Raw genomic sequence first — 27,965 nt, 5'->3', positions numbered from 1 at the left:
ATCGTTCGTTTTCTGCGAGATAAGGCTAAGTCTGCAGTGCTAGCAGCAGCGAGGAGGAAGAAAGGAGTGAGTTGGAGAAACGCGAGGATTTACTTCTTCTGCCAAGACTACGCCCAAGACATACAAGAGAAACGCAGGAGATACGATGAGGTGAGGCGGATGCTGCAGGCACGCAAGCTCGTGTACGCCCTGCGATACCCAGCCATGAGGACCTTCACGCTTAACACGCAGCCACACGAGTGCGCCAGCCCGGCGGAAGCTAAGCTCTTTCTCAGCCGCCTGGGAGATAAAACAGGGGCCTCTGCGGAAAGAGGTGCGTTCGCTGATGGCAAGGATTAATTTGGGATTTCGAGACCTTGGCTAACAGACATTGACATCGAATTGACATTGATACAGCAACAACTCTTATTCATTTGGTGTAGAGGGCACCCGCAGAAAACAGAACCACGATGTCACCATGTGGGGACGGAACTGTATCGAGTGGAAACCCCAGCGAGAGGTAGGCAGCCTGACCGGTGGACTTTTGTTGTTTTGTTTTTTTATCGTGTCATTATTTCCACCGGCATGTTTAAATAGCTCCGGTCTATGGTAGACGGGGAGCGAAAGAGACAGGAAAGCCTATACTGCAGGGGATATTAACCGGGTTCTCTGGTGTTAATCTGAGGTCGTTGCTGTTGGTCTACTTGTTTATAGAAACAGGAATATGTTAGCCACGAGGTAGGGACTAAGGACAATTAATCATTTTGCAGCCTGATTAGGTCTACCAAACGTTATGCAATCACTAAGTTGTGTGTTAAGGAGTGAGGGTTGAGTTAATTGGCTAGCCAGTAGTGGAGCCTTCGACGGGATCAACCAGTTCCATGGACTCACTAAAGTTAAACTATGGGAATGACTGGCATGGAGGCCAGCTAGTTTTCAGTTTTGTTTTTCTTTTTTTGTCTGTTGTGTCTTTTAGTCTTGTAGGTTATGCTCATGTTATGTGTCCGATGTCTAGCCATAATGAGTCTACTAATACAGGCAGTAGGCCTACTAATTGCAATGCAAGTAGGCTATATATTTTTCAGATCCGAGAGATAAATGCATATAGGGCAACTTTTATTTTTTATGGGGATACTTCAGTAATTCAGTATGGGTTTACTTAAAATAGTATCTTGGAATATAGCGGGGTGCACACGTTATTAAAAGGAAAAAAATCCTAACATTTCTCAAACAGAAAAAGGTTGATATAGCCCTTATTCAGGAAACACATCTGAATGAGAAGGAATCTGACAAATTGAAACGAGACTGGGTGGGACAGGTTTATTATAGCACATTCCCTGCTAGGAAGAGAGGGGTGATTATTCTTGTTAAGAGGAATGTAGACTTCCAAGTGCTGAAGCGCATCTCAGATAAAGAAGGTAGATGGGTCATCTTAGATGCTATAACGGAAGGCCAAAGAGTGACAGTGGCTAATATCTATGGTCCGAATTCAGTATCGCCAGACTTTTTCCATGATGTCTGTAATATAATTAGAAATGTGGGGAACGACAATATAATTATAGGGGGAGACTTCAACCAGGTTAGAGATCTGAAACTGGACAAATCCTCTCAATCAAGCCGACCCAGCTATAGGTCTGCATCAATGGCCGCAATAGAGTTGATGATGGAAGAACTGGGACTTATTGATATATGGCGGTTATTACACCCACAAGAAAGAGATTATACCTTTTTCTCTCACCCCCATGCCACTTATTCTAGGACTGATTATTTTCTTATATCTAGGGCTTTCGTTAATCAAGTGCTTAGTGCTACAATTGGCAATATAGTTTTGACGGCTCATGCACCTGTGGATGTAGTTATGTCCCCTCAAGAAAATGAGGAATGGGTGTTAAGGTGGCGCTTTGATAATTTCAGGTTAAATGGAGAAGAGTATGTACATTTGTTAAGACGGTGATGTGTGAGTTCTGGGAATTTAACGAGGGCTCAATTTCAGACTCTGCGATGATGTGGGATGCCTTTAAAGCATATGTATGGGGGCGTCTTATACAACACAGTGCGCTTGCTAAAAGAGCAGAAAATTAAAAGATGCTTAAACTAGATAAAGACATAAAAAAGCTTGAGAAACAGCATATACAGCATCCAGACCCAGAAACGTGGCGTAAACTTAATAAATTAAAATTTGATTTGAATAACATTTTACAAAGGAAGGCCGAATTAGCGTTGTTTTATACGAAGCAGAAATACTATGAACAGGGAGAGAGGGCGGGCAAATTATTGGCACATAGAGTAAAACAGAGGCAAACTCAAAACATAATTTCTTCAATATATAATAAAAGTAATGAATTGATCACGAATAAAAAGGGGTTTAAGACATTTTACCAAGAACTTTACACATCACAAGGGACGATGGATGAGTCTAAGCTGAAGAGCTTCCGCTTAACAATTAACATGCCAACCTTAACAGAGGCTCAGAGAGACACCTTAGAAGGAGACGTCACTATTGAAGAAATTCAGCAAGCAGTACTTAATCTTAGTTTGGGGAAAGCACCGGGAAATGATGGGTTTACTTCTGACTTTTATAGGAAGTTTATCGACAAGTTAGCCCCGAGACTGCAAACTGTCTATCAAGATGCTTTACAGAAAGGTAAACTCCCGGAAAGCATGAGATCAGCAGTAATCACTTTACTTAATAAGAAAGGGAAGGACCTGCAGTACTGTGGTAATTTTCAACCAATCTCACTAATCAATGTGGATGAAAAAGTGTTGGCCAAGATTCTAGCAACCAGACTAGAGGATGTTATTCCACTTCTAATACATCCAGACCAAGTTGGATTTGTAAAGGGGAGGAGCTCAGCTGATAATTTACGCAGACTCTTGCATCTGATGTGGAAAACAAGAAATGGAGACGACCCAGTGGTTGCCTTCTCTCTAGATGCAGAGAAGGCCTTTGATAAGGTGGAGTTTTCCTTTTTGTTTTCTATTCTAGAGAGATATGGGTTTGGACCATCATTCCTACAATGGGTTCAGCTAATGTAGACAGATCCGATGGCCACTGTTCTCACCAATGGCATCATGTCACCCTCTTTTAAGCTGAGCCGTGGCACTAGACAGAGCTCGCCTCTCTCGCCTCACATTTTCGCTCTGTTTCTCGAAACCATTAGCACTGGCCTTACGCGTGAATGAGAATATAGTGGGAATACAAGCGGGTCGGGAAGAACATAAACTTTTTTTATATGCTGACGACATCCTAGTGGTATCCAGTAATCCTGAAATGGCTGCATCAGAAATTAATTTAGTAATAGACTCTTTCTCTGAGATATCGGAATATACAATCAATTGGACAAAATCAGAAGCCATGCCACTATCTAAATTATGCCCACCGGTCGTTAGAGAAAAATGGCAGTTCAGATGGATGCCGTCTGGCCTAACATATCTGGGGATTAAACTAACGCCGGGTCTGAATAAGATAATGGAATCAAATATAGCTCCTATCATTCAAAACATTCAATTTCTGTTGCAGAATTGGACTAAGATGAATATATCACTGTTGGGTAGAATAAACCTGGTGAAAATGATTATAGCGCCTAAAATACAATATATTATATACATGCTACCCTTATCATTCCCGCGCTTGTTGTTAAAACAGTACAACACAGTAATTGAGCACTTTATCTGGATGGGAAAAAAGCCCTTATTTAACCGTACTAAGTTATACGCAGCTAAAGAACAGGGGGGCCTGTCACTCTCAAATATTGACTGGTATCATTATGCCTTCTCACTCTCCCAACTTTCTAAAATGAATGTTCCTCCAGACCAGGCTCCTGCTTGGGTAAGGATAGAAGAAGAACTAGTATACCCTTCCTCCCTAGAGGCATCTCTGACACAAATGGGAAGAGCAATACCATTCAGGAACCCAGTGTTATCGTTTGCTCGGGAATCTTGGAGAGTGGCACATCACATTATGAAATCCAATACATATCTCACACCTAAAGCATCCATATGGTACAATAAGAAGCTTCTCATAGGCAAGAAGACATTCATTTGGGAAAGGTGGGCTAGGTCAGGTATACACCTCCTTGGAGATCTGTTTGGGAAACACGGAATGAAATCCTTTGAGGAAGTGAAGACAGAATATAATCTAGACCAGGGGTCAGGAACCTTTTTGACTGGGAGAGCCATAAAAGCCAATTTTTTCTAAATATATTTCATTGAGAGCCATATAGTATTTTTAACGTATAATAAATTAAATATGTCTTACTTTTAATGCGACTTCTGGTGCTGCATGGTTTTGCTGATGGCCTTGTAGTCTGGTTCATACGTGGTGAGGTTGAGCTTCATGCAGGTGTTGAGGCTTCCATCAGTTAAACATGAGCGTAGGTTGGTCTTAATGTTCCTCATATGCGAGAATGACTGCTCACATGCATATGTAGAGCCAAACATGGTCAGTACGGCAATACTCACACGCTGCATTGTGTGGTATGTCACAGGAAGCTCGTTCCAAGTTTTAAGAATCAGCTGGTCTTCAGGTTGAAGATTTTTCATTTCTGTCCACTTGTGTTCCCTTGCCAGCTCTGCTCGCTGTTGTGCAAGACTTTCCAACTCTCCATTAAGTGACTTGAACTTACTCATCCACATGTCTGATGCCTTCAGGTCAGCAACTTCCAGCTCAAAGTCTCCGATAGAGACCCCGGGGATGCATGTCAGGTCGATTTTGTCCACTGCACACTCATGTGGATGAGTGATGAACTTGAAAAGACCAGTGCGCGCACGAAATTCTCCAAAACGTGCTTTGAATGACTGCAGGAGATTGGACGTAAAGCCAGCTAGCTGCTGGAGATCCAGATGTTGAGTGGAGTCACTTGCTAAGCATGCATCTCTAAATTGTTGCAGTCTTTCAAAGTGCAGAAGACGACCTGTTTCAATGTCCCTGAGAAAGACTTCCAGCTTGCTTTCAAATGCAAACACTGCTTGTTGAAGGGATGTGATTGTATTTCCAATACCTTGCATTTTCACATTGAGCTGGTTCAGAAGGCCAGTTATGTCCACGAGATAGTTAAACTGCAGGAGCCAGTCAGTGTTGTCTAGCTCAGGATGCTTGACGCCTTTAATTTCAAGAAAAGTCCGGATTTCACTCAGGCAAGCTGCAAAACGGCTGAGCACCTTCCCCCTTGACAACCAACGCACGTTGCTGTGTAAAAGCAGACCGGGATAATGATTCCCAACTTCTTCTAACAGAGCTTTAAACTGGCGATCATTTAAAGCTCGGGCAACAATAAAGTTGACCACTCGAATGACCAGCGACATCACCTCACCAAGCTCCTGGCCACACGTCTGAGCGCAAAGCGCCTCCTGGTGCAGGATGCAACGAAAACTTAGGATGGCTCTCTTTTCATGTTCACGGAGAAGCGCTACAAATCCTTTGTTCTTCCCCAACATACAGGGTGCACCGTCAGTACAGACAGAAATAAGTTTATCCATCGGTAGTTTTTTTTCTTTAGCAAACTCCATGAAAGATGTGAATAAATCCTCTCCTCTTGTTGTCCCTTTCATTGGCAAAACAGCCAAGCTTTCCTCACGCAGTGTGTCACCTGCAGCATACCTGGCAATGATACTGCACTGAGATAGATGGCTAACGTCTGTTGACTCATCTAACGCGAGAGAAAAGTATGTCCCGGCGTTTATGTCCTTAATTTGTGTTTCCTCGACTTGACTTGCCATCATGATGCTACGATCGTGCACAGTTCTTGCTGACAGGGGCATGTCTTTTATTCGTTTGATTATCTCGTCTTTATTTGGGAAGTCATCAAACAGTTCATTGGCCACATCAAGCATGAATGTTTTGGCATACTCGCCATCTGTGAATGACTTTCCATTCCTTACTATTGCCAAAGCCCCCGCAAAGCTAGCGGAATTCCCGTCACCTTGCTTGGTCCACACACGTAGTTGCTGCTGACTCGTCTGCACTCTCCGCTGTAGCTCCTCGCATGCCCTTTTCCTGCTGTCCCCCGCTGGAGATTTCGATGCAAATGAAGCATGGTGCGTATCGAAGTGCCGCTTTATATTTGACCGTTTCATCGATGCAATTTTATCATTGCATATTAGACATACCGCAGATCCTGCTCTCTCCACAAATGCAGATTCCTCTGTCCACGCAGCCTGGAATGCACGGTAATCATCATCTTTTTTTCTTTTCGCCATCTTTTCCGTTACAAGGGTTGAAGCGGATAAACTAGTTGGCTATCTGATAAAATTGATTTCTTCACTTTACAATGACCCGAACATGCTTGCGAGCCATTGGTTCCCGACCCGACCCATGGGTGACCCGTGACCCGTGAAATTTATCTTCAAAACTAATTTCTGTTTACTTTAAAATGACACAGTATTATTAAGAAATATCACAAGTATTTTAAAATCAGTTCCAAACTGATTTTTTTTAAAAAAAATTTCAACTCAAAATTGTCTGGGAGCCATATGCCGTCACCGGAAGAGCCATATATGGCTCGCGAGCCATAGGTTCCCGACCGCTGATCTAGACAAAACAGACTTTTGGAAATTTTTGCAAATTAGGCATTGTATATTGGGCCAGGTAAAATCTGAATTGAATCCACAAACTAGAATACAGGATCTATTCCATACAACATGGATGGGAAAAGGAGGGGCCTCAATATTTTATAACTAACTCTGGTGCGTGACGGTACACAGTTCATGGGAGCTGATGATCAATGATCACGCTATTCCCCCCAGTCCCCCCCCCGAGCAGGTGCCCCGACCGACCACTAATAACCCACATCCAACTTCCCACCCGCAGACACACCAACTGAGTCTGTAGAGACACCCAACCAAGTCGGAGGGAACATGGGGATTTCCCCGTGTTAGTAGGCAATGGAATAGACCACTATGCTACCAAGACGCCCAAGTCTGGTTATCCTAACTGAGCATTTGTAAAAGCCAGGAAGACGCCCAAACAGTGCACCAGCTGATCGAAGAGAGGAGGCCAGCAACTGTCTAAGCAAAAACCAGTGGTGATTCAGTATGTGGCGGGAGTGTCAGAAGATTTCCAAACACCGCATCTCAGTTGCTTTCAAACCCCAAAACATGCTGCACCAGAAATTGGTCCACCCCAGGTCCCCCGATACAAATGGAGCAATATAGTGTATGCCATTAAGTGCCGGGAGGATTGCTGTGACTTGTACATTGGGGAAACCTAACAGACTCTGGCACAGTACAGAAGAGCTAACGCATCAGGCCAGGACTCCACAGTCTACACCCATCTACAGGCCAGTGGTCACTCTTTCAAGGATGAGGATGCGCACATCCTTGATAAGGTCGAACGCTGGATTGAACAGGAATCAAAGATGCCATCTATGTGAAGAGGGAATGACCAACCCTGAACTGGGGGGGGGAGTAAGAGTACATCTTTCACCACCTTACATATGCTGTGATTGCAACCATTCCCCAATCCTCTGTGAATAGTACACATTGCCATTGTAATTCTAGTTAATGGTCACGTCGATTTGATGAAACCAACCGTTGGTTTCAGTCATTATGCAACGGTGCTGTTTACCTGTTTAGGGGATACCTGCAGTCAGTTGAGCCTGAAGTAGTCACTTGGGTGAATGATGAAATGTTTCTCTCAATAAACATGTCCAGATGAACTGATTCAACTTTCTATGATTAGAAAAGTTTAGGATATAAGAATGAACACCCCCCCCCCACCCGTGACTTAGCTGTCTCACTGATCATTCTTCTAAATTGGACTACTTCCAACTTATTACGCTACCCACCCTTACAAAGATTGTTTCCATCATGAAACCTACACATTGCACCCATGACATTGTCCCTACTGCCCTCCAGAAGGATGTCTTTGACATAGCCAGGCCCAGCATCCTCTCCAATATCAACAGCTCCCTGGCCACTGGTACCGTTCCAACCTGTTTCAAGCATGCAGTGGTCCAGCCCCTCCTGAAAAAAAACAAAAAACAACTTAGACCCTACCTTACCTAGAAACAACAGACCTATTTCTAAACTTCCATTCCTGTCAAAGCTTCTCGAAAAGGTTATTTTCAGTCAATTGCTGCCCTACCTACACCAAAACATCTTGGAAAGATTTCAGTCAAGTTTTAAGGCTTTAAGGCACAGTCTGCCTTGCTGAAAGTGTACAATGACCTGCTCCTCTCTACCGACTCCAGTGACATTTTAATAGACCATCTCCAGTACGGGGTTTGAGTTGATGGCGCTGCCTTGAAATAACCACTGCGCTGCCGTGGTTAGCACTGTCGCCTCACAGCAAGAAGGTCCTAGGTTCAAACCCCGGGGTTGTCCAACCTTGGGGGGTCATCCCAGGTCCTTTCTGTGTGGAGTTTACATTTTCTCCCCGTGTCTGTGTGGGTTTTCTCCGGGTGCTCCGGTTTCCCCCACCATCAAAAAGACATGCATGTTAGGTTAATACTCCTGTCTGTGCCCCTGACCAAGGCATGGCAAGACGAACTGGAGTTGGTCCCTGGGCGCTGCATGGCGGCTGTCCACTGCTCCTAGCTACACAGCTAGGATGGGTTAAATGCAGTTGAAGAATTCCCCCACGGAGATCAATAAAGTAGTAAAGTAAAAACTGTTAAAATGGTTCACATCCTACCTAAAAAATAGAAGTTTCCCCATTAACATAGGTATTCTTTACTCTTCCCCAGCTAGTTTCTCCTGCGGGGTCCCACAAGGTTCATCCTAGGTCCCATTCTTTTCTCTATATACAGTGCATCCGTAAAGTATTCAAACCCCTTCACTTTCTCCACATTTTATGTTACAGCCTTATTTCAAAATGGATTAAATTCCTTTTTTCTCTCATCAATCTACACACAATACTCCATAATGACAAAGTGAAAAAGGTTTTGTAGAAATTTTTGCAAATTTATTAAAAATAAAAAACTGAAATATTGCATGTACATAAGTATTCACACCCTTTACTCATGCTTGGTTGAGGCACCCTTGGCAGCGATTACACCCTCAAGTCTTCTTGGGTATGAAGCTACAAGCTTGGCACACCTATGTTTGGGGTATTTCTCCCATTCTTCTCTGCAGATCCTCTCGAGCTCTGTAAGGTTAGATGGGGAGCGTCGCTGCACAGCTATTGTCAGGCCTTTCCAGAGATATTCAATGGGGTTCAAGTCTGGGCTCTGGCTGGGCCACTCAAGGACATTCACAGACTTGTCCCGAAGCCACTCCTTCGTTGTCTTGGCTGTATGCTTAGGGTCATTGTCGCGTTGAAAGGTAAACCTTCACCCCAGTCTGAGGTCCTGGGCACTCTGGAGCAGGTTTACATCAAGGATCTCTTTGTACTTTGCTCCATTCATCTTTCCCTCGATCCTGACTAGTCTCCCAGTTCCTGCCGCTGAAAAACATCCCTACAGCATGATGCTGCCACCACCATGCTTCACTGTAGGGATGGCATTAGCAAGGTGATGAGAGGTGCCTGGTTTCCTCCAGATGTGACGTTTGGCATTGAGGCTAAAGAGTTCAATCTTGGTTTCATCAGACCAGAGAATCTTGTTTCTCATGGTCTGAGAGTCCTTTAGGTGCTTTCTGGCAAACTCCAAGTGGGCTGTCATGTGCCTTTCACTGAGTAGAGGCTTCCGTCTGGCCACTCTACCATAAAGGCCTGATTGGTGGAGTGCTGCAGAGATGGTTGTCCTTCTGTAAGGTTCTCCCATCTCCACAGAGGAACGCTGGAGCTCTGTCAGAGTGACCATCGGGTTCTTGGTCACCTCCCTGACGAAGGCCCTTCTCCCCCGATTGCTCAGTTTGGCTGGGCGGCCAGCTGTAGGAAGAGTCCTGGTGGATCCAAACTTCTTCCATTTATGAATGATGGAGACCACTGTGCTCTTCGGGACCTTCAAAGCTGTAGACATTTTTTTGTACCCTTCCCCAGAGCTGTGCCTCGATACAATCCTGTCTCGGAGGTCCACAGACAATTCCTTTGACTTCATGGCTTGGTTTCTGCTCTGACATGCACTGTCAACAGTGCGACCTTATATAGACAGGTGTCTGCCTTTCCAAATCATGTCCAATCCATTGAATTTACTACAGGTGGACTCCAGTCAAGATGTAGAAACATCTCAAGGATGATCAGTGGAAACAGGATGAACCTGAGCTCAATTTTGAGTGTCATAGCAAAGGGTGTGAATACTTATGTACATGCAATATTTCAGTTTTTTATTTTTAATAAATTTGCAAAAATTTCTACAAAACATTTTTCACTTTGTCATTATGGGGTATTGTGTGTAGATTGATGAGGAAAAAAAAGGAATTTAATCCATTTTGGAATAAGGCTGTAACATAAAAAATGTGGGGAAAGTGAAGGGGTGTGAATACTCTCCGGATGCACTGTACATGCTTCCCCTCAGTCAAATCATTCAAAAATACTCAATTTCCTTCCACTGTTATGCTGATGACACTCAGCTTTATTTCCCCTTGAAACCAAATGATCAGTCCAATCTAGTCAGCCTCTTGAACTGCCTTAAAGTGCTGGCTGGCATAAAACTTCCTAAAGCTGAATGAAGGCAAATATGAAGTTGTCCTATTTGGCCTCCCTGACTCCATTAAAGTGTTTACCAACAGTCTTGGCAACATGTCCACACTTGTCAAACATCATGTCAAAAACCTTGGTGTGATATTTAATTTCACCTTCAACCTTGACAAGCAAGTTAATGCAGTAGTGAAAGCCATTTTTTCCAGCTTCGTACTATTGCTAAAATCAAACCGTTTCTCTTTTAAAGAGCTTGAGAAAGTCATCTCTATAAATAAATCTGACTTGACTTGTCACATTTTTACACCAGCCACTGTTGATATAAAAACAAATACCTCCACCTTTAGTTTTGCTGGAGAAATCAGTGTCCCAATCTCCTCTGAACAGCTGGAAGCCCGTCAGCTGCAGCACAGAGTCCAGTATTGAGCCACACAGCCAAGTTTCCGTGAAGCACAAAACGCAAGATGAAGAAAAATCTCTATTCTTCGCCACCAGGAAATGTAGTTTGTCTAGTTTGTCGCACAGTGATCACATGTTAGACAGAAATATTCCCGGCAATGGAGTGCCTAGTTTACATCTGCGAAGACGCATGAGTGTGCGAGCTTGTTCCCCTCTCCTCTGGTGTTCCCCGTGTGAACAAAAGGTGAGTGCACCTTTGATCAAAATGTCCAGTAATTCCACAGATGGGATGAGAAAGTTGGAAAATAAATCCACAGAAGTTGTTTCCCTGATGTTCACAGGCTCTTCTCTGGTGAAAGAGCTCTAGGTACTGTAGCAAAACACTGCGTTTGCAAACAAAACAATACAAAACAATGTGCACCAACACACCAAGGCTACCATCTGCAGCACCATCTTCATGCATAGAAGTCTGAGCCGGACTAAGCCCAAGTTTTCTTCTGCCCATTTCCTTTATAAAATGTTGGCCGCCCAATAGAAAAAAGCAACCATCTTTTCAGAATACACCGGCAGAACTGGAGAGAAAAACCAGGGAGGAAAATGGCAGCTGAAAGCTTTAGGACCTGATTTAATGCGTAAAAATGTGACACTTATTATACTGTCACTAAGGAATTAACCACAGATTATTAATGGCTAAAGCCAAGAGAACCTCCAGTTGTAGAGCTGAGGTGAGCAACAAGCAGGCAGACACAAAACAGGGAGAGGAGAATTAGTAATGTTTAAGATTTTGATAGCGAAAACACTAGGTATACAGAGAGTGAATGTGAGTCTGGATGGCTGCAGCTGGTTACATGACACAACTGATGTCAACACGTGGATTATATATCATTCTGTGGAGTAACACGGAAATGCAGGAACTGCAACAAATTAATGACAGATTTCTAGTATTTCAAGCAGAGGGACACCATAGAACTAATTTTAATCAGGACTCACCTTGATGTTTCTGCCACCTAGCATCACAGAGTTCATCTGCTCCAGGGCCAATTGAGCCGCCTCAGGCATCTCATACTCTACAAATGCAAAACCCTGTGGGAGGCAGAAGAAAACACAAGCTTTGATGAATACCATTTTACAAAATTTGATCTCATAGAGACACTAATATAGCAGTTGCCCTTGTCCTCCCTAGGTACTACTGCCCCAAGGGTATTTGTTTGCTCTCTGCTGATACTCGAGGTTGTCCTGATCCCCAGTGACCCCTGACCTTGTGCTTCATGGTAACAGAGTCCCAGGACATGTCAATGCTCTTGATTGGCCCAAATGGGGCAAAGGCTTGTCTGATGGTGTCCTCTCCCAATTCATAGTAGATGGATCCCACGTAGACTCGACACATGATGGCCAACGCACGCTGCCTCTGAGCTGCAACCTCCAAACACAAATATACTGTTAGCATTGCCTAGTAGCCACCATTAACAGTTAACCAATCACAATTTCGAGTTCCTGTTCCATCCATCCATCCATCCATCCATCCATCCATTGTCTCAACCGCTTATCCTGCTCTCAGGGTCGCGGGGATGCTGGAGCTTATTCCAGCAGTCATTGGGCGCAGGCAGGGAGACACACTGGACAGGCCGCCAGGCCATCACAGGGCTTACACACACACACACACACACACACACACACACACACACACACACACACACACACACACACACACACACACACACACACACACACACACACACACACACACACACACACACCCATTCATTCCTAGGGACAATTTAGTACCGCCAATCCACCTGACCCACATGTCTTTGGACTGTGGGAGGAGACCGGAGCCCCCGGAGGAAACCCACGCATACACGGGGAGAACATGCAAACGCCACACAGAGGACGACCCGGGATGACCCACCAAGGTTGGACTACCCCGGGGCTCGAACCCAGGACCTTCTTGCTGTGAGGCGACCGCGCTAACCACTGCGCCACCATGCCGCACAATTTCGAGTTTGTGTTCTATTCTGAAAATCTAGCTTGCTAGTGGAATAAGTGTGTGTGATAGACACTGAAGTGTACTAGTCATTGTGATTTTGTCATTAGTTTTAGATCATTTATAATTAGTCAAAGGCCATACAAGTCATGGTGATTTAATCTTACTAAAATAGAAAAAACAAAGCCAATATCTGTGAATAAATAAAGCCATATTGGTTGACGTAATGCACTACAGAGTTGACTTTTAGAGCACTGAGTCCAGACAAAAATACTCCCATTAGAAACTTGAAGCTAATGTTGACACTTACCGACTGTAACGGTGAGAGCGTTTCTGCAAAACCCATCGTCAAAGACGCCATCTAGGAAGGAGATGGCAGGTCAGGAAGCTCTCAGTGAATGCTATTATATAAGGCCGCCTAGAGATACTATTAACATGTTGACTGATTGGAAGTCAATTAACCCTGCAAGAATAAAGTCAAGAACAGTATGAATTACATAACTGCAGGTTAACAAAGTGATTGATTTTTGAAGCCCTTCCCATTGACTCTATCTGTGGTTACCCTGGCAACCTGTAGTTATGTTTACCTGTAGGTTGGAGAGCTGTTGTTGCTGCTGCTGTGCCAGCGTCTGTTTAACCAGCACACTCTTAATGCTCTGCTCCATGGCATACTTCTTAGCCTGGACCAGGGCACATGAACATTGCTCACATCACAGACATGTTATAAAAAAGACAGTCCTGAATCTCCTGGTGTTATTGGACCACTGTGTGTCCTATGCAGGCGGTGGTAAGGTGAATGTTGTTGGAGCTCCATTCAAAATGAATGAGAGTCAGCAGGGCTGTAGTGTCAGAAACACACATAAAAATCTCGATGAACCCGAGTTGTACTTACTGACATAGTACTATTTGTTAGTAAAGCTCTTCAACCAGCTGGTTCTGTCATATCTGCTGGTTAGACACAACACCTTCACTTCCTCAAACTCAACACTACCTGCCTTCTTCCTCATTTGGCTATCCAAAGGAGTTGAATCAAGTGCAACTGGACTCGGTATATATCCTCATCTCATTTGGCTGCAATAATGAAGATGTAAAAGCATGTGTTTTAGTAGAATTAACATTTGTGTAGCGACGGAAAGAGTCAAAAAGCAGTTTTGTTGGCATTCAAATCTCCAGCTTTGCAGCTTAACAAACAATACATTATATGCTGCCAAGACATTCAAATGTTGTTGTCCCGTTTTGAGTAGTACATTTTTTACTTTTGATTCAGTTGTTTACCTTGGTAGGTTTTATCTCACTGTTGCAACTGGTAATTTACATTTCAACAGCATACTCAGTGTAAAACTAACAAGCAGAGGGGTGACAGCATACCTTCTGTAGTGCCTCCTGCTGGTTTGGTGTTAGCGGCGGCAGGCCAAGCTTAGGGGTAGTGCCCTGTCCATTCTCCATAATGAGCCCCTCCCCACCCTGAGCAGAGCGCCAAGGAACGGTCAATGGTCTGAAAACTTCAAACTTCCATGTTGTAACATTATAACTACTTTTCATTTAAGTTATTCGCCTATCATAGGCAATTGTATGTAAACAGGAACAAACACCATAAACCTTTTAGTTATTTTTCATATTGGTAATAATCTGAAAGTAATATTGCATCAACCCGCTGACTATAGTCCAGGTACTAGTAAGTCCTGACACCTCATCAGACTCCAGAACACAGGGATGCTTTCAGTTCATGCCTTACACAGTTGACATGGTTGTGAATTAGTTTTTCTGACTGGTGGATTACAATGCAGATTATAATCAGAATCAAGTTTATGGGCGTCCGGGTAGCGTAGTGGTCTGTTCCGTTGCCTACCAACATGGGGATCGCCGGTTCGAATCCCCGTGTTACCTCCGGCTTAGTCAGGCCTCCCTACAGACACAATTGGCCGTGTCTGCAGGTGGGAAGCCGGATGTGGGTATGTGTCCTGGTCGCTGCACTAGCGCCTCCTCTGGTCGGTCAGGGCCCCTGTTCGGGGGGGGGGGGGCTGGAAGGGGTAGCGTGATCCTCCCGCGTGCTACATCCCCCTGGTGAAACTCCTCACTGTCAGGTGAAAAGAAGCAGCTGGTGACTCCACATGTATGGGAGGAGGCATGTGGTAGTCTGCAGCCCTCCTGGATCAGCAGAGGGGGTGGAGCAGAGACCGGGACGGCTCGGGAGAGTGGGGTAATTGGCCAGGTACACTTGGGGAGAAAAATCCACAAAAAAAAAAGAATCAAGTTTATTGGCCATGTGGAGTCACCAGCTGCTTCTTTTCACCTGACAGTGAGGAGTTTCACCAGAGGGACGTAGCACGTGGGAGGATCACGCTATTCCCCCCAGTTCCCCCTCCCCCCCGAACAGGGGCCCTGACCGACCAGAGGAGGCGCTAGTGCAGCGACCAGGACACATACCCACACCCGGCTTCCCACCTGCAGACACGGCCAATTGTGTCTGTAGGGACGCCCGACCAAGCCGGAGGTAACACGGGGATTCGAACCAGCGAGCCCCCGTGTTGGTAGGCAACAGAACAGACTGCCACACTACCTGGATGCCCTATAATCTGTGACTTCTTTTTAAATCACTTCTTAAAAACTATTTTTATAGACTTGCTATTATGTGATGTCATCTTTTATTGCTTTTATTCTTTTCATTGTATTTGTTTATATTCACATTTGTATTGTGTTATTACTGCCTCTGCATCTGTTTTACTGTTTTTATCTTTCAACACCCTTCTGTTTTCTCTTGTTTTAACTTTGTCTTGATTTTACCTTAATTCTGTCTTTCTTTTCTATCTCACGATTTTGCAGAAATAGTGAGGGGGACAGCTACGAAGGTACTTGGTGTGTCATCAGGACAGAGGAAGGAAGACGAGGAGACTTGGTGGTGGAATGAGGAAGTACAGCAAATTATACAGAGGAAGAGGTTGGCAAAGAAGAAGTGGGATAATCAGAGAGATGAAGAAAGTAGACGAGTACAAGGAGATGCAGCGTAAAGTGAAGAGAGAGGTGGCAAAGGAAAAGGCGTATGGTGAGTTGTATGACAGGTTAGACACTAAGGAAGGAGAAAAGGACTTGTACCGATTGGCTAGACAGAGGGACCAAGCTGGGAAGGATGTGCAGCAAGTTAGGGCGATCAAGGATAGAGATGGAAATGTGCTGACAAGCGAGGAGAGTGTGCTGAGAAGGAGGAAGGAGTACTTTGAGGGGCTGATGAATGAAGAAAATGAGAGAGAGAGAAGGTTGGATGATGTAGGGATAGTGAATCAGGAAGTTCAGTGGATTAGCAAGGAGGAAGTGAGGGCAGCTATGAAGAGGATGAAGAGTGGAAAGGCAGTTGGTCCTGATGACATACCTGTGGAGGCATGGAGGTGTTTAGGAGAGATGGCAGTGGGGTTTCTAACTAGATTGTTTAACACAATCTTGGAAAGTGAGAGGATGTCTGAGGAGTGGAGAAGAAGCATACTGGTACCGATTTTCAAGAACAAGGGTGATGTGCAGAACTGTAACAACTACAGAGGTATAAAGTTGATCAGCCACAGCATGAAGATATGGGAAAGAGTAACAGAAGCTAGGTTAAGAGGAGGAGAGGTGATGATCAGCAGCAGCAGTATGGTTTCATGCCATGAAAGAGCACCACAGATGTGATGTTTGCTTTGAGAATGTTGGTGGAGAAGTATAGAGAAGGCCAGAAAGAGTTGCATTGTGTCTTTGTAGATTTAGAGAAAGCATATGACAGGGTGCCGAGAGAGGAGGTGTGGTATTGTATGAGGAAGTTGGGAGTTGCAGAGAAGTATGTAGGAGTGGTGCAGGATATGTATGAGGGAGGTGTGACAGTGATGAGGTGTGCGGTTGGAATGACAGATGGGTTCAAGGTGGAGGTGGGACTACATCAAGGATCGGCTCTGAGCCCTTTCTTGTCTGCAATGGTGATGGACAGGTTGACGGACGAGATCAGGCAGGAGTCTCCATGGACGATGATGTTTGCGGATGACATTGTGATCTGTAGTGAGAGTAGGATGCAGGTGGAGGAGAGCCTGGAGAGGTGGAGATATGTACTGGAGAGAAGAGGAATGGAAGTCAGTAGGAGCAAGACAGAATACCTTGTGTGAATGAGAGGGAGGAGAGTGGAATGGTCAGGATTCAAGGAGTAGAGGTGATGAAGGCGTATGAGTTTAAATACTTGGGGTCAACTGTCCAAAGTAACGGGGAGTGCAGAAGAGAGGTGAAGAAGAGAGTGCAGGCAGAGTGGAGTGGGTGGAGAAGATTGTCAGGAGTGATGTGAGACAGAAGGGTACCAGCAAGAGTTAAAGGGAAGGTTTACAAGATGGTAGTGAGACCAGCTATGTTGTATGGTTTGGAGACAGTGGCACTGATGAAAAGACAGGAGGTGGAGCTGGAGGTTGAAGATGATAAGATTTTCATTGGGAGTGATGAAGAAGGACAGGATTAGGAACGAGTATATTAGAGGGACGGCTCAGGTTGGACGGTTTGGAGACAAAGCAAGAGAGACAAGACTGAGATGGTTGGACATGTGTGGAGGAGAGATGCTGGGTATACTGGGAGAAGGATGCTGAATATGGAGCTGCCAGGGAAGAGGAGAAGAGGAAGGCCAAAGAGGAGGTTTATGGAGGTGGTGAGGGAGGACATGCAGGTGGCTGGTGTGATAGTGGAAGATGCAGAAGACAGGAAGAAATGGAAACGGATGATCCGCTGTGGCGCCCCCTAACGGGAGCAGCCGAAAGTAGTAATCTGTCTTGCTTTTCTGTGGCCTTACTGTTTTGCTTTCTCTTGTTATATAGTTATACGGTTATATTTTATATTGTTATATTGTTATATTATTATACTGTTATATCATTATATTGTTATACTGTTATATCAGTATACTGTTATATTATTATATTATTATACGGTTATATCATTATATCGTTATACTGTTATATCACTATACTGTTATATCATTATATTATTATATGGTTATATCATTATATCGTTATATTGTTATACTGTTATATCATTATATTGTTATACTGTTATATTGTTATATTATTATACTGTTATATCATTATAGTGCTATACTATTATATTGTTATATTATTATACTGCTATATCATTATATTGCCATGCTGTTATATCATGATATTGTTATACTGTTATATCAATATATTGTTATACTGTTATATTGTTATATTTTTATATTGTTATATCATTATATTTTATACTGTTATATTGTTATACTGTTATATTATTATGTTATATCATTATATTATCATACTGTTATATTTTTATATTGTTATATTGTTATATCATTATATTTCTATACTGTTATATTGTTATATTATTATATTGTCATATAGTTATACAGTTATATTATTATGTTTATCATTATATTGTAACTGTTATATTGTTCTATTATTATACTGTTATAGCATCATATTATTATACTGTTATATCATTATATTGTTATACTGTTATATTGTTAAATTGTTATATTATTGTGCTGTTATATCATTATAGTATTATATCATTATATTGTTATACTGTTAAATCAATATATTGTTATACTGTTATATTTTATATTGTTATATTGTTATACTGTTATATCATTATATTGTTATACTGTTATATCAATATATTGTTATACTGTTATATTTTTACGTTGTTATACTGTTATATTGTTATATTATATTGTTATATCATTATATTTTATACTGTTATATTGTTATATTATTATGTTTTATCATTATATTGTTATACTGTTATATTATATTTTTATGGTGTTATACTGTTACATTGTTATATCATATTTTTATACTGTTATATTGTTAAACCATTATATTGTTATATTGTCATACTATACTATTATTATGTTATATCATTATATTGTTATACTGTTATATTGTTATATCATTATATTGTTATATTTTTATATTGTTATACTGTTATATTTTTATATCATTATGTCGTTATATTGTTATATCATTATATCGTTATATTGTTATATCATTATATTGTTATACTGTTATATTGTTATGTTTTATGTTGTTATATTGTTATATTTTTATATTGTTATATAATTATGTTTTATACTGTTATATTGTTATATTATTATACTATTATACTGTTATATTTATGTATCATTATGTTGTTATATCGTTTTATTGTTATATTGTTATATTTTTATATTGTTATATAATTATATTTTATACTGTTATATTATTATACTGTTATATCATTAAATTGTTATACTGTTATATTGTTATGTTGTTCTATCATTATATTGCGATATTGTTATGTTTTGATATTGTTATACTGTTATATTTTTATATCATTATGTTGTTATATTTTTATACTGTTCTATTTTTATATTATTATACCATTATGTTGTTATATTGTTATATCTTTATATTGTTATATTTTTATATTGTTATACTGTTATATTTTTATACCATTATGTTGTTATATCATTATATCGTTAATTGTTATACATATCATTATATTGTTATACTGTTATATTGTTATATTTTATGTTGTTATACTGTTATATTGTTATATTATTGTTTTATTTTATATCATCATATCATTGTGTTGTTATATTGTTATATCGTTTTATTGTTATATTTTTATATCATATTTTATACTGTTATATTGTTATATCATTACATTGTTATATTGTTATACTATTATTTTATTATGTTATACGGTTATATTTTTACATCATTATGTTGTTATATTGCTATATTGTTATATTTTCATATTGTTATACGGTTATATTTTTATATCATTATGTTGTTATACTGCTACATTGTTATATTTTTATATTGCTATACTGTTATATTTTTATATCATTATGTTGTTATATTGTTATATCATTATATCGTTATATATTTATATCATTATATTGTTATACTGTTATAATGTAAGATTTTATGTTGTTATACTGTTATATTTTTATATTGTTATATTTTTATATCATTATATTTTATATTGTTATATTATTATGGTTATATCATGACATTGTTATATTGTTATTTTATTATGTTATATCATTATATTGTTATACTGTTATATTGTTATATTGCTATATTGTTGTATTTTTATAGTTATACGGTTATATTTTACACCATTATGTTGTTATACTGCTATATTGTTATACTGTTATACTGTTATATTTTTATATCATTATATTATTATACTGTTATATCATTACATTGTTATATTGTTATACTGTTATTTTATTATGTTATATCATTATATTGTTATACTGTTATATTTTTATATCATTATGTTGTTATATTGCAATATTGTTATATTTTTTATATTGTTATACTGTTATATTTTTATATCTTTATGTTGTTATATTGTTATATCGTTATATTGTTATATTTTTACATCGTTATATTGCTTTCCGAGTATTCCGCGTTTGCTGTCAAGCACTTTGCAAACTGTTTTTACAGGTGCTAAGTTGTTGTTGTTGATGATGATGATGATGGTGGTGATGATGGTGATGGTGATGATGATGATGGTGATGATGATGATGATGATGATGATGTACTACATTCATCTTATTTGGACCAAACCATCAGAAACCAAGTGAGTTGAACTGAAGCCATGTGCTGACGGTTCGGGTCCGTCCTCAGGTTGGGTTCAGCTTTAGCGGTATCAACATGACAGCTAGACAGTTTGTTAGTTAGCAGGAGTGTAGCTAACATCAGCTGTGGACAATGCACCAGGTCTCATCAGACAGCGGTAAAAAATGAAAATAAAAAAAAAAGAGAGATGCGGAGAAGAAGCCACTCATATCAAACATCTTGTCAGCAAAAAAGTAAATCTTTTCATTCATACCGTTGAAACTGCCACCGCCATCCAGCACACCCCCCCGGAGCCAAGCTAGCGACGCTGGTGTCTGTGATCACGTCCACGAAGAAGGAGACGCACAGCTTCCGCACACGTCATTTCCGCTAATCTTTCTTTTCCAAAATAAAAGCGCTGAGCCGCAGCATTCAGCTCGCTGCAGCCTTCACGGCGGTCTGAACTGCGGTTCTGGCTCAGATTTAAATCCTGTAACTAATGACACGCCGTCATGTTTATGGAGGCATGGCAGTGGGGAAAGTGAGAGGGTGCCCGAGGAGTGGAGAAGGAGCATACTGGTACCGATGTTCAAGAACAAGGGTGATGTGCAGAACTGTAGCAAAGTATGAAGTTGATCAGCCACAGCATGAAGACATGGGAGAGAGTAATAGAAGCTAGGTTAAGAGGAGAGGTGATGATCAGCAGCAGCATGAAGACATGGGAGAGAGTAATAGAAGCTAGGTTAAGAGGAGAGGTGATGATCAGCCACAGCATGAAGACATGGGAGAGAGTAATAGAAGCTAGGTTAAGAGGAGAGGTGATGATCAGCATCAGCATGAAGATATGGGAAAGAGTAATAGAAGCTACGTTAAGAGGAGAGGTGATGATCAGCCACAGCATGAAGATATGGGAAAGAGTAATAGAAGCTAGGTTAAGAGGAGGAGAGGTGATGATCAGCCACAGCATGAAGACATGGGAGAGAGTAATAGAAGCTAGGTTAAGAGGAGGAGAGGTGATGATCAGCCACAGCATGAAGACATGGGAGAGAGTAATAGAAGCCAGGTTAAGAGGAGAGGTGATGATCAGCCACAGCATGAAGACATGGGAGAGAGTAATAGAAGCTAGGTTAAGAGGAGAGGTGGTGATCAGCAGCAGCATGAAGACATGGGAGAGAGTAATAGAAGCTAGGTTAAGAGGAGGAGAGGTGGTGATCAGCCACAGCATGAAGACATGGGAGAGAGTAATAGAAGCTAGGTTAAGAGGAGAGGTGATGATCAGCCACAGCATGAAGACATGGGAGAGAGTAATAGAAGCTAGGTTAAGAGGAGAGGTGATGATCAGCCACAGCATGAAGACATGGGAGAGAGTAATAGAAGCTAGGTTAAGAGGAGGAGAGGTGATGATCAGCCACAGCATGAAGACATGGGAGAGAGTAATAGAAGCTAGGTTAAGAGGAGGAGAGGTGATGATCAGCCACAGCATGAAGACATGGGAGAGAGTAATAGAAGCTAGGTTAAGAGGAGGAGAGGTGATGATCAGCCACAGCATGAAGACATGGGAGAGAGTAATAGAAACTAGGTTAAGAGGAGGAGAGGTGATGATCAGCCACAGCATGAAGATATGGGAGAGAGTGATAGAAACTAGGTTAAGAGGAGGAGAGGTGGTGATCAGCAGCAGCATGAAGATATGGGAGAGAGTAATAGAAGCTAGGTTAAGAGGAGGAGAGGTGATGATCAGCCACAGCATGAAGACATGGGAGAGAGTAATAGAAGCTAGGTTAAGAGGAGAGGTGATGATCAGCCACAGCATGAAGACATGGGAGAGAGTAATAGAAGCTAGGTTAAGAGGAGAGGTGATGATCAGCCACAGCATGAAGATATGGGAGAGAGTAATAGAAGCTAGGTTAAGAGGAGAGGTGATGATCAGCCACAGCATGAAGACATGGGAGAGAGTAATAGAAGCTAGGTTAAGAGGAGAGGTGATGATCAGCCACAGCATGAAGACATGGGAGAGAGTAATAGAAGCTAGGTTAAGAGGAGAGGTGATGATCAGCCACAGCATGAAGACATGGGAGAGAGTAATAGAAGCTAGGTTAAGAGGAGGAGAGGTGATGATCAGCCACAGCATGAAGACATGGGAGAGAGTAATAGAAGCTAGGTTAAGAGGAGGAGAGGTGATGATCAGCCACAGCATGAAGACATGGGAGAGAGTAATAGAAGCTAGGTTAAGAGGAGGAGAGGTGATGATCAGCCACAGCATGAAGACATGGGAGAGAGTAATAGAAACTAGGTTAAGAGGAGGAGAGGTGATGATCAGCCACAGCATGAAGATATGGGAGAGAGTGATAGAAACTAGGTTAAGAGGAGGAGAGGTGGTGATCAGCAGTAGCATGAAGACATGGGAGAGAGTAGTAGAAGCTAGGTTAAGAGGAGGAGAGGTGATGATCAGCCACAGCATGAAGATATGGGAGAGAGTGATAGAAACTAGGTTAAGAGGAGGAGAGGTGGTGATCAGCAGCAGCATGAAGATATGGGAGAGAGTGATAGAAACTAGGTTAAGAGGAGGAGAGGTGGTGATCAGCAGCAGCATGAAGACATGGGAGAGAGTAATAGAAGCTAGGTTAAGAGGAGGAGAGGTGATGATCAGCCACAGCATGAAGACATGGGAGAGAGTAATAGAAGCTAGGTTAAGAGGAGGAGAGGTGATGATCAGCATCAGCATGAAGATATGGGAAAGAGTAATAGAAGCTACGTTAAGAGGAGAGGTGATGATCAGCCACAGCATGAAGATATGGGAAAGAGTAATAGAAGCTACGTTAAGAGGAGGACAGGTGATGATCAGCCACAGCATGAAGATATGGGAGAGAGTAATAGAAGCTAGGTTAAGAGGAGGACAGGTGATGATCAGCCACAGCATGAAGACATGGGAGAGAGCAATAGAAGCTACGTTAAGAGGAGGAGAGGTGGTGATCAGCCACAGCATGAAGATATGGGAAAGAGTAATAGAAGCTACGTTAAGAGGAGGAGAGGTGGTGATCAGCCACAGCATGAAGATATGGGAGAGAGCAATAGAAGCTAGGTTAAGAGGAGGACAGGTGATGATCAGCCACAGCATGAAGATATGGGAGAGAGTAATAGAAGCTAGGTTAAGAGGAGGAGAGGTGATGATCAGCGAGCAGCAGTATGGTTTCATGCCATGAAAGAGCACCACAGATGTGATGTTTGCTTTGAGAATGTTGATGGATAAGGATACTAGAGAAGGCCAGAAGGACTTACATTGTGTCTTTGTGGATTTAGAGAAGGCATATGACAGGGTGCCGAGAGAGGAGGTGTGGTATTTGTTGTGTTGCTAAGGGACCACTCGAAGACACACGTCTGTTAGTGTAGCATAGTTAAAAATGTCATAACCAAAACGTGTTGTATAATTACACAAAGTATCACCACATGATTATTATTATTATTACTACGCTTATAGTAGCCCCTTCCTGTTGTGACCTCATTTCCTGTTAGTAGCCCCTCCCCGTTGTGGCCTCATTTCCTGATAGTAGCCCCTCCCTGTTCTGGTCCAATTTCCTGTTAGTAGTCCCTCCCCGTTGTGACCTCATTTCCTGTTAGTAGCCCCTCCCTGTTGTGACCCCATTTTCTGTTAGTAGCCCCTCCCTGTTGTGACCTCATTTCCTGTTAGTAGCCCAAAACGTGTGTTCCCCCTGACCTCTGCCTCTTCCCCGCTCTGGAGATGTAGGAAGAGGCATGTGTTCATGTTGGTCTGCCCCTGTAATGTATTTTATCCATCCCTAATGTGTCTTATGTCTAATGTGGGTCCCAGTTCTGGCGTAGGCTACAGCAGGAGCTGGTCTGACGTGTTCTGAAACCTGTCCTGTGTTGTTTATATGCGACAGACAGAATACAGATCCCACGCATGAGAGAAGTTGTCCTGTCTTTCCTACACAACGCAGTGAAACAGTACACCGGCCACACCTGCTGCCCTATGACCCGTCCGACCCGAGAAAGCCTCTCCACCTGCTGCCCTATGACCCGTCCGACCCGAGAAAGCCTCTCCACCTGCTGCCCTATGACCCGTCCGACCCGAGAAAGCCTCTCCACCTGCTGCCCTATGACCCGTCCGACCCGAGAAAGCGGCGCCACCTGCTGCAGCCGCCGTCTTCTTTCAGCCCGCCCCGCTCCATTCATGGTATCAGGGTTAGCCTGCTATGCTAACAGTGCTACAGATGCTAGCCAGCTAGCTAAGCTCCGTGCTGAATGGTGACGACTGTGTGTGTGGGGGGGAATTTTTTTCTGTTGAGTTTTTTCCCGCAAATGGTGCTGGCTAGAGCTGTGTATGTTTATTTATGGGTAGAAGAGAATTGGTTTTGTTTTAGGTAAACTATTTCCTGTGATCTTGTTAGGGTATTTGAAGCCATAGGCTGGATGTTTTGATGCTGTGAATTCGTTTGCTTTTGTTTCATTGTGTTTGTTTATGCACTGTTATAGTCTAATTGAGACATGCTAGCAGAGATATTTTCAATACACCCGTTAGCTCTTTCTCTGATGGGCATGATGTTACTGATGGTGTGGGAAGGGGACAGTTCATTCATGGTACGGGAAGGGGACAGCCCACTAGTGTGGGTAGAGGGCAGTTAGTATTGCCGGTTGGGTATGGGAGAGCTAGGTCTAGGTCCGTGTGTCCTGTTGTGGGCGGCCTTGATCAGGGGAATGATGAGTCACTGTTTAGTGTGTCAGGCCCCTCTGCCAGTTCAACACCTATCGTACACGCCCCCCACCTGTCTCAGCAGACTTCCCCCCAGGTTGTTGTTACGACTGAAACACTGGGCAGTGTTATTACTGTTTTAGCTAAGCAGATTAGTGACAATATCGCTGCTAGCTTCCATGCCATGCACTGGCCAGCAGCCCCCAGTCTCAGTCCCAGCCTCTAGACAACCAGAATGTAACTATCGATCCCACACAGCTTAAAGTCGTAGTCCAGTCAGAGTCCAAGCCCCCTCCCCTTTTTAAAGGTGACGAGGCTGAGACATTTTCCATTCATGAGTGGGAAGATATGATGAGGAGATACATGAGCAGGATGGCCTGCGGCTCAGATGCTGGGAGGTCTGACCTGATAATGAGCAGGCTGAGTGGTAAAGCTAGAGATGTGGTGAAAGTGTCATTCCGTAATCATCCTGGAGTCAGTCCAGCTGAGCTTCCTACCACAATATTTGACATCCTCAAGTGCAATTTCAGCTAGCTCATACTCCAGCATGCCTATGAAGGACTTTTATGGGACTGTGCCACACGTGTCAGAGAGTGCAATGGATTATTGGATCCGACTGAACAAAGCCATCGATGTTGCTGATGAGAGCCTCCGCAGGCGAGACAAGAGTGTTGAGGATCCGAGTGCTGAGGTAGTCATGATGTTTATCACTCATTGCCCTGACCCCAGACTGGCACTGTATTTCCAGTTCAAGCCCGTGGAGCAGTGGACAGCAGCTGAAGTCCAGGAGAGGTTGGATGGTCATGTGAGGAGTCTGAAGAGCACAGCTGCCCATCCCCAACATGCAAACGTCTCAGTCTGCACACACGAATGGATGGGGCCAGCCCCTCACTGTGGCACACAGCACCAGCCTGTCGTGGTAACCTCTCCACCGGTTTAGTCTGCATCTGCCACTGCATATACTCTTGTTCCCAGTCAGTCTCAACAACTCCCTGTGTTGGCCGCTCAGTCTCCTCCTATGCCCACTGTGCCTGTTACTGATGTGAACGTTCAGCAGGTTACTGCCCTGTTTGACAAGGTCCTGTCTCTGTGTACGGCAACGCTAGCTACCTCAGGCCAGGCTCCCACCCAGTCCCATAACTACTCTCACCGGTCTAAGAGTAACTCCCGCCGGCCCCAGATCCAACCCCGCCGGTCAGGAGGCTATTCCAGCATGCCAGAACGCACTCACGCTCAGTCCAGTTCCCCATGCTGTGTGTGGTGACAGTAGTCACACAACCTATTCACACTGCAGGTTTCACAGACTTTGTCTCCACTGTCATCAGCCTGGGCACTTTGTGAATGTATGCCCCACGGGCCCCCAGCCCCCAGTTACGCCAGCACAGTCTCCCGCTGCAGATTTAAACTAGAGTGCCCGTGTGATGAGAGGGGTAGAGGGGCAATAGTGATTTAACCCTCAGTAAAGAAGAAGACTTGCATTCACGTTATGTACAGACCTGTAGTGCATCACCTGGAGATGAGATAGGCATACTGACAGGCTCTCAGAGGGTAGAGCAGAGTAGTGAGTTGTTTTATGCTCTTGTTAAGATTGATGACAAAGTTGTGTTGAAAGGTATGCTAGATTCGGGCAGTATGTCATGTACCCTCAGTGAAGCTGCAGAGAGTGAGCTTAGAGATTCTGGGGCTCTACCCTGTCCCCAGCCAGCGCCACCCAATGTTGTCCTTGTTGGTTGTGGTGGTGGTATGACTAGACCAAAGTGCATTTATGAGTTGGAGATTGATGTTTATGGTTTTAAATTCACTGTTCCATCATTCGTTGTTCCGAACCAAAAGGATGAGTTTATTGTAGCGAGCAATGTTCTCAGACCTATCATTCAGAAAATGAAGGGGGATGACATGTACGGGAAGCTTATCTCCTCAAGCAACACTGACCCTGATTGTGAGCAGTTTCTCCAGCTGCTGAGCTGTATTTCTCAGTGGTCAGGCCCGGAGGTGCCAGATGTTGTGGGTACTGTGCAACTGAGAGAGGCTGTCACACTCCTTCCCCAGCGCGAGTATGTGGTGTGGGGGAAGCTGCCCAGTGGGTCTCCTATCTCACTGGGAGCACCGTGATGGTGGAGCCGACTGCTGCACGTTCGACGCCCAGAAACATCTTGGTGGGACGAGTTGTGACACCCATGTGGGGGTACCGCTGGGTGCCTATCAAAGTATTGAACCCGACACCTAAAACCATAACACTGCGCCAGAACGCCAAGATAGCTGATATTTTCCCCTGCCTGGCTGTGGAAGATTTACCTATCACTCAGGGGATGTGCAGATCGGGTATCGATGCCTCTGACTCACGTAGTTCGCCTCCACAGTCAGCTGGAGACCCGGTGCAGCTGCTGAAGGATTGTGGCTTGGGAGACATTGATGTTGATGGCTGTGAGGTAACTGAGAGTTGTAGGAGGAAGTTGGCTGAACTTGTGCTCTCTTACCAGGATGTCTTCTCCAGGGATAAGCTGGATTGTGGAGAAGCGAAGGGGTTCGTCCACCGCATCCATCTCTCTGATGACCGCCCCTTCCGCCTCCCTTACCGCCGTGTCCCCCCCAGCCACTATCAACAGCTGAGAGAGGTGCTGTCAGACATGGAGATGAAAGGCATTATCAGTAAATCGATCAGTGAGTATGCCTCCCCCCTCGTGATGGTCTGGAAAAAGAATGGAGACCTGAGGATCTGCACCGACTTTCGATGTCTCAATGCCAAGACTGTCAAAGATGCTCACCTGTTGCCCTATCAGGCGGACTGCCTCGCTG

General features: G+C 43.2%; 1 protein-coding gene across 1 annotated transcript in view; it reads right to left on the bottom strand.

Moving 5' to 3' along the window:
- Positions 1-20,806, bottom strand: part of puf60a (poly-U binding splicing factor a) — a 52,809-nt gene extending 32,003 nt beyond the window's left edge. Inside the window, exons 1-6 of the mRNA XM_056292812.1 lie at positions 20,736-20,806; positions 14,247-14,342; positions 13,466-13,558; positions 13,189-13,239; positions 12,153-12,314; positions 11,885-11,977 (exon numbers count right to left, since the gene is read on the bottom strand). Coding sequence (XP_056148787.1) covers positions 11,885-11,977; positions 12,153-12,314; positions 13,189-13,239; positions 13,466-13,558; positions 14,247-14,342; positions 20,736-20,756 — 516 coding nt within the window. The 5' untranslated portion in view covers positions 20,757-20,806. The remainder of the gene's footprint in view (positions 1-11,884; positions 11,978-12,152; positions 12,315-13,188; positions 13,240-13,465; positions 13,559-14,246; positions 14,343-20,735) is intronic.
- Between the last annotated feature and the right edge of the window lie 7,159 nt (positions 20,807-27,965).

Source organism: Lampris incognitus, chromosome 14 (genome assembly GCF_029633865.1).
Source record: "Lampris incognitus isolate fLamInc1 chromosome 14, fLamInc1.hap2, whole genome shotgun sequence".
NCBI classification, from domain to species: Eukaryota; Metazoa; Chordata; class Actinopteri; order Lampriformes; family Lampridae; genus Lampris; species Lampris incognitus.
Note: the sequence above shows the minus strand (reverse complement) of the source record. Positions and strands in the feature narration are given on the sequence as shown.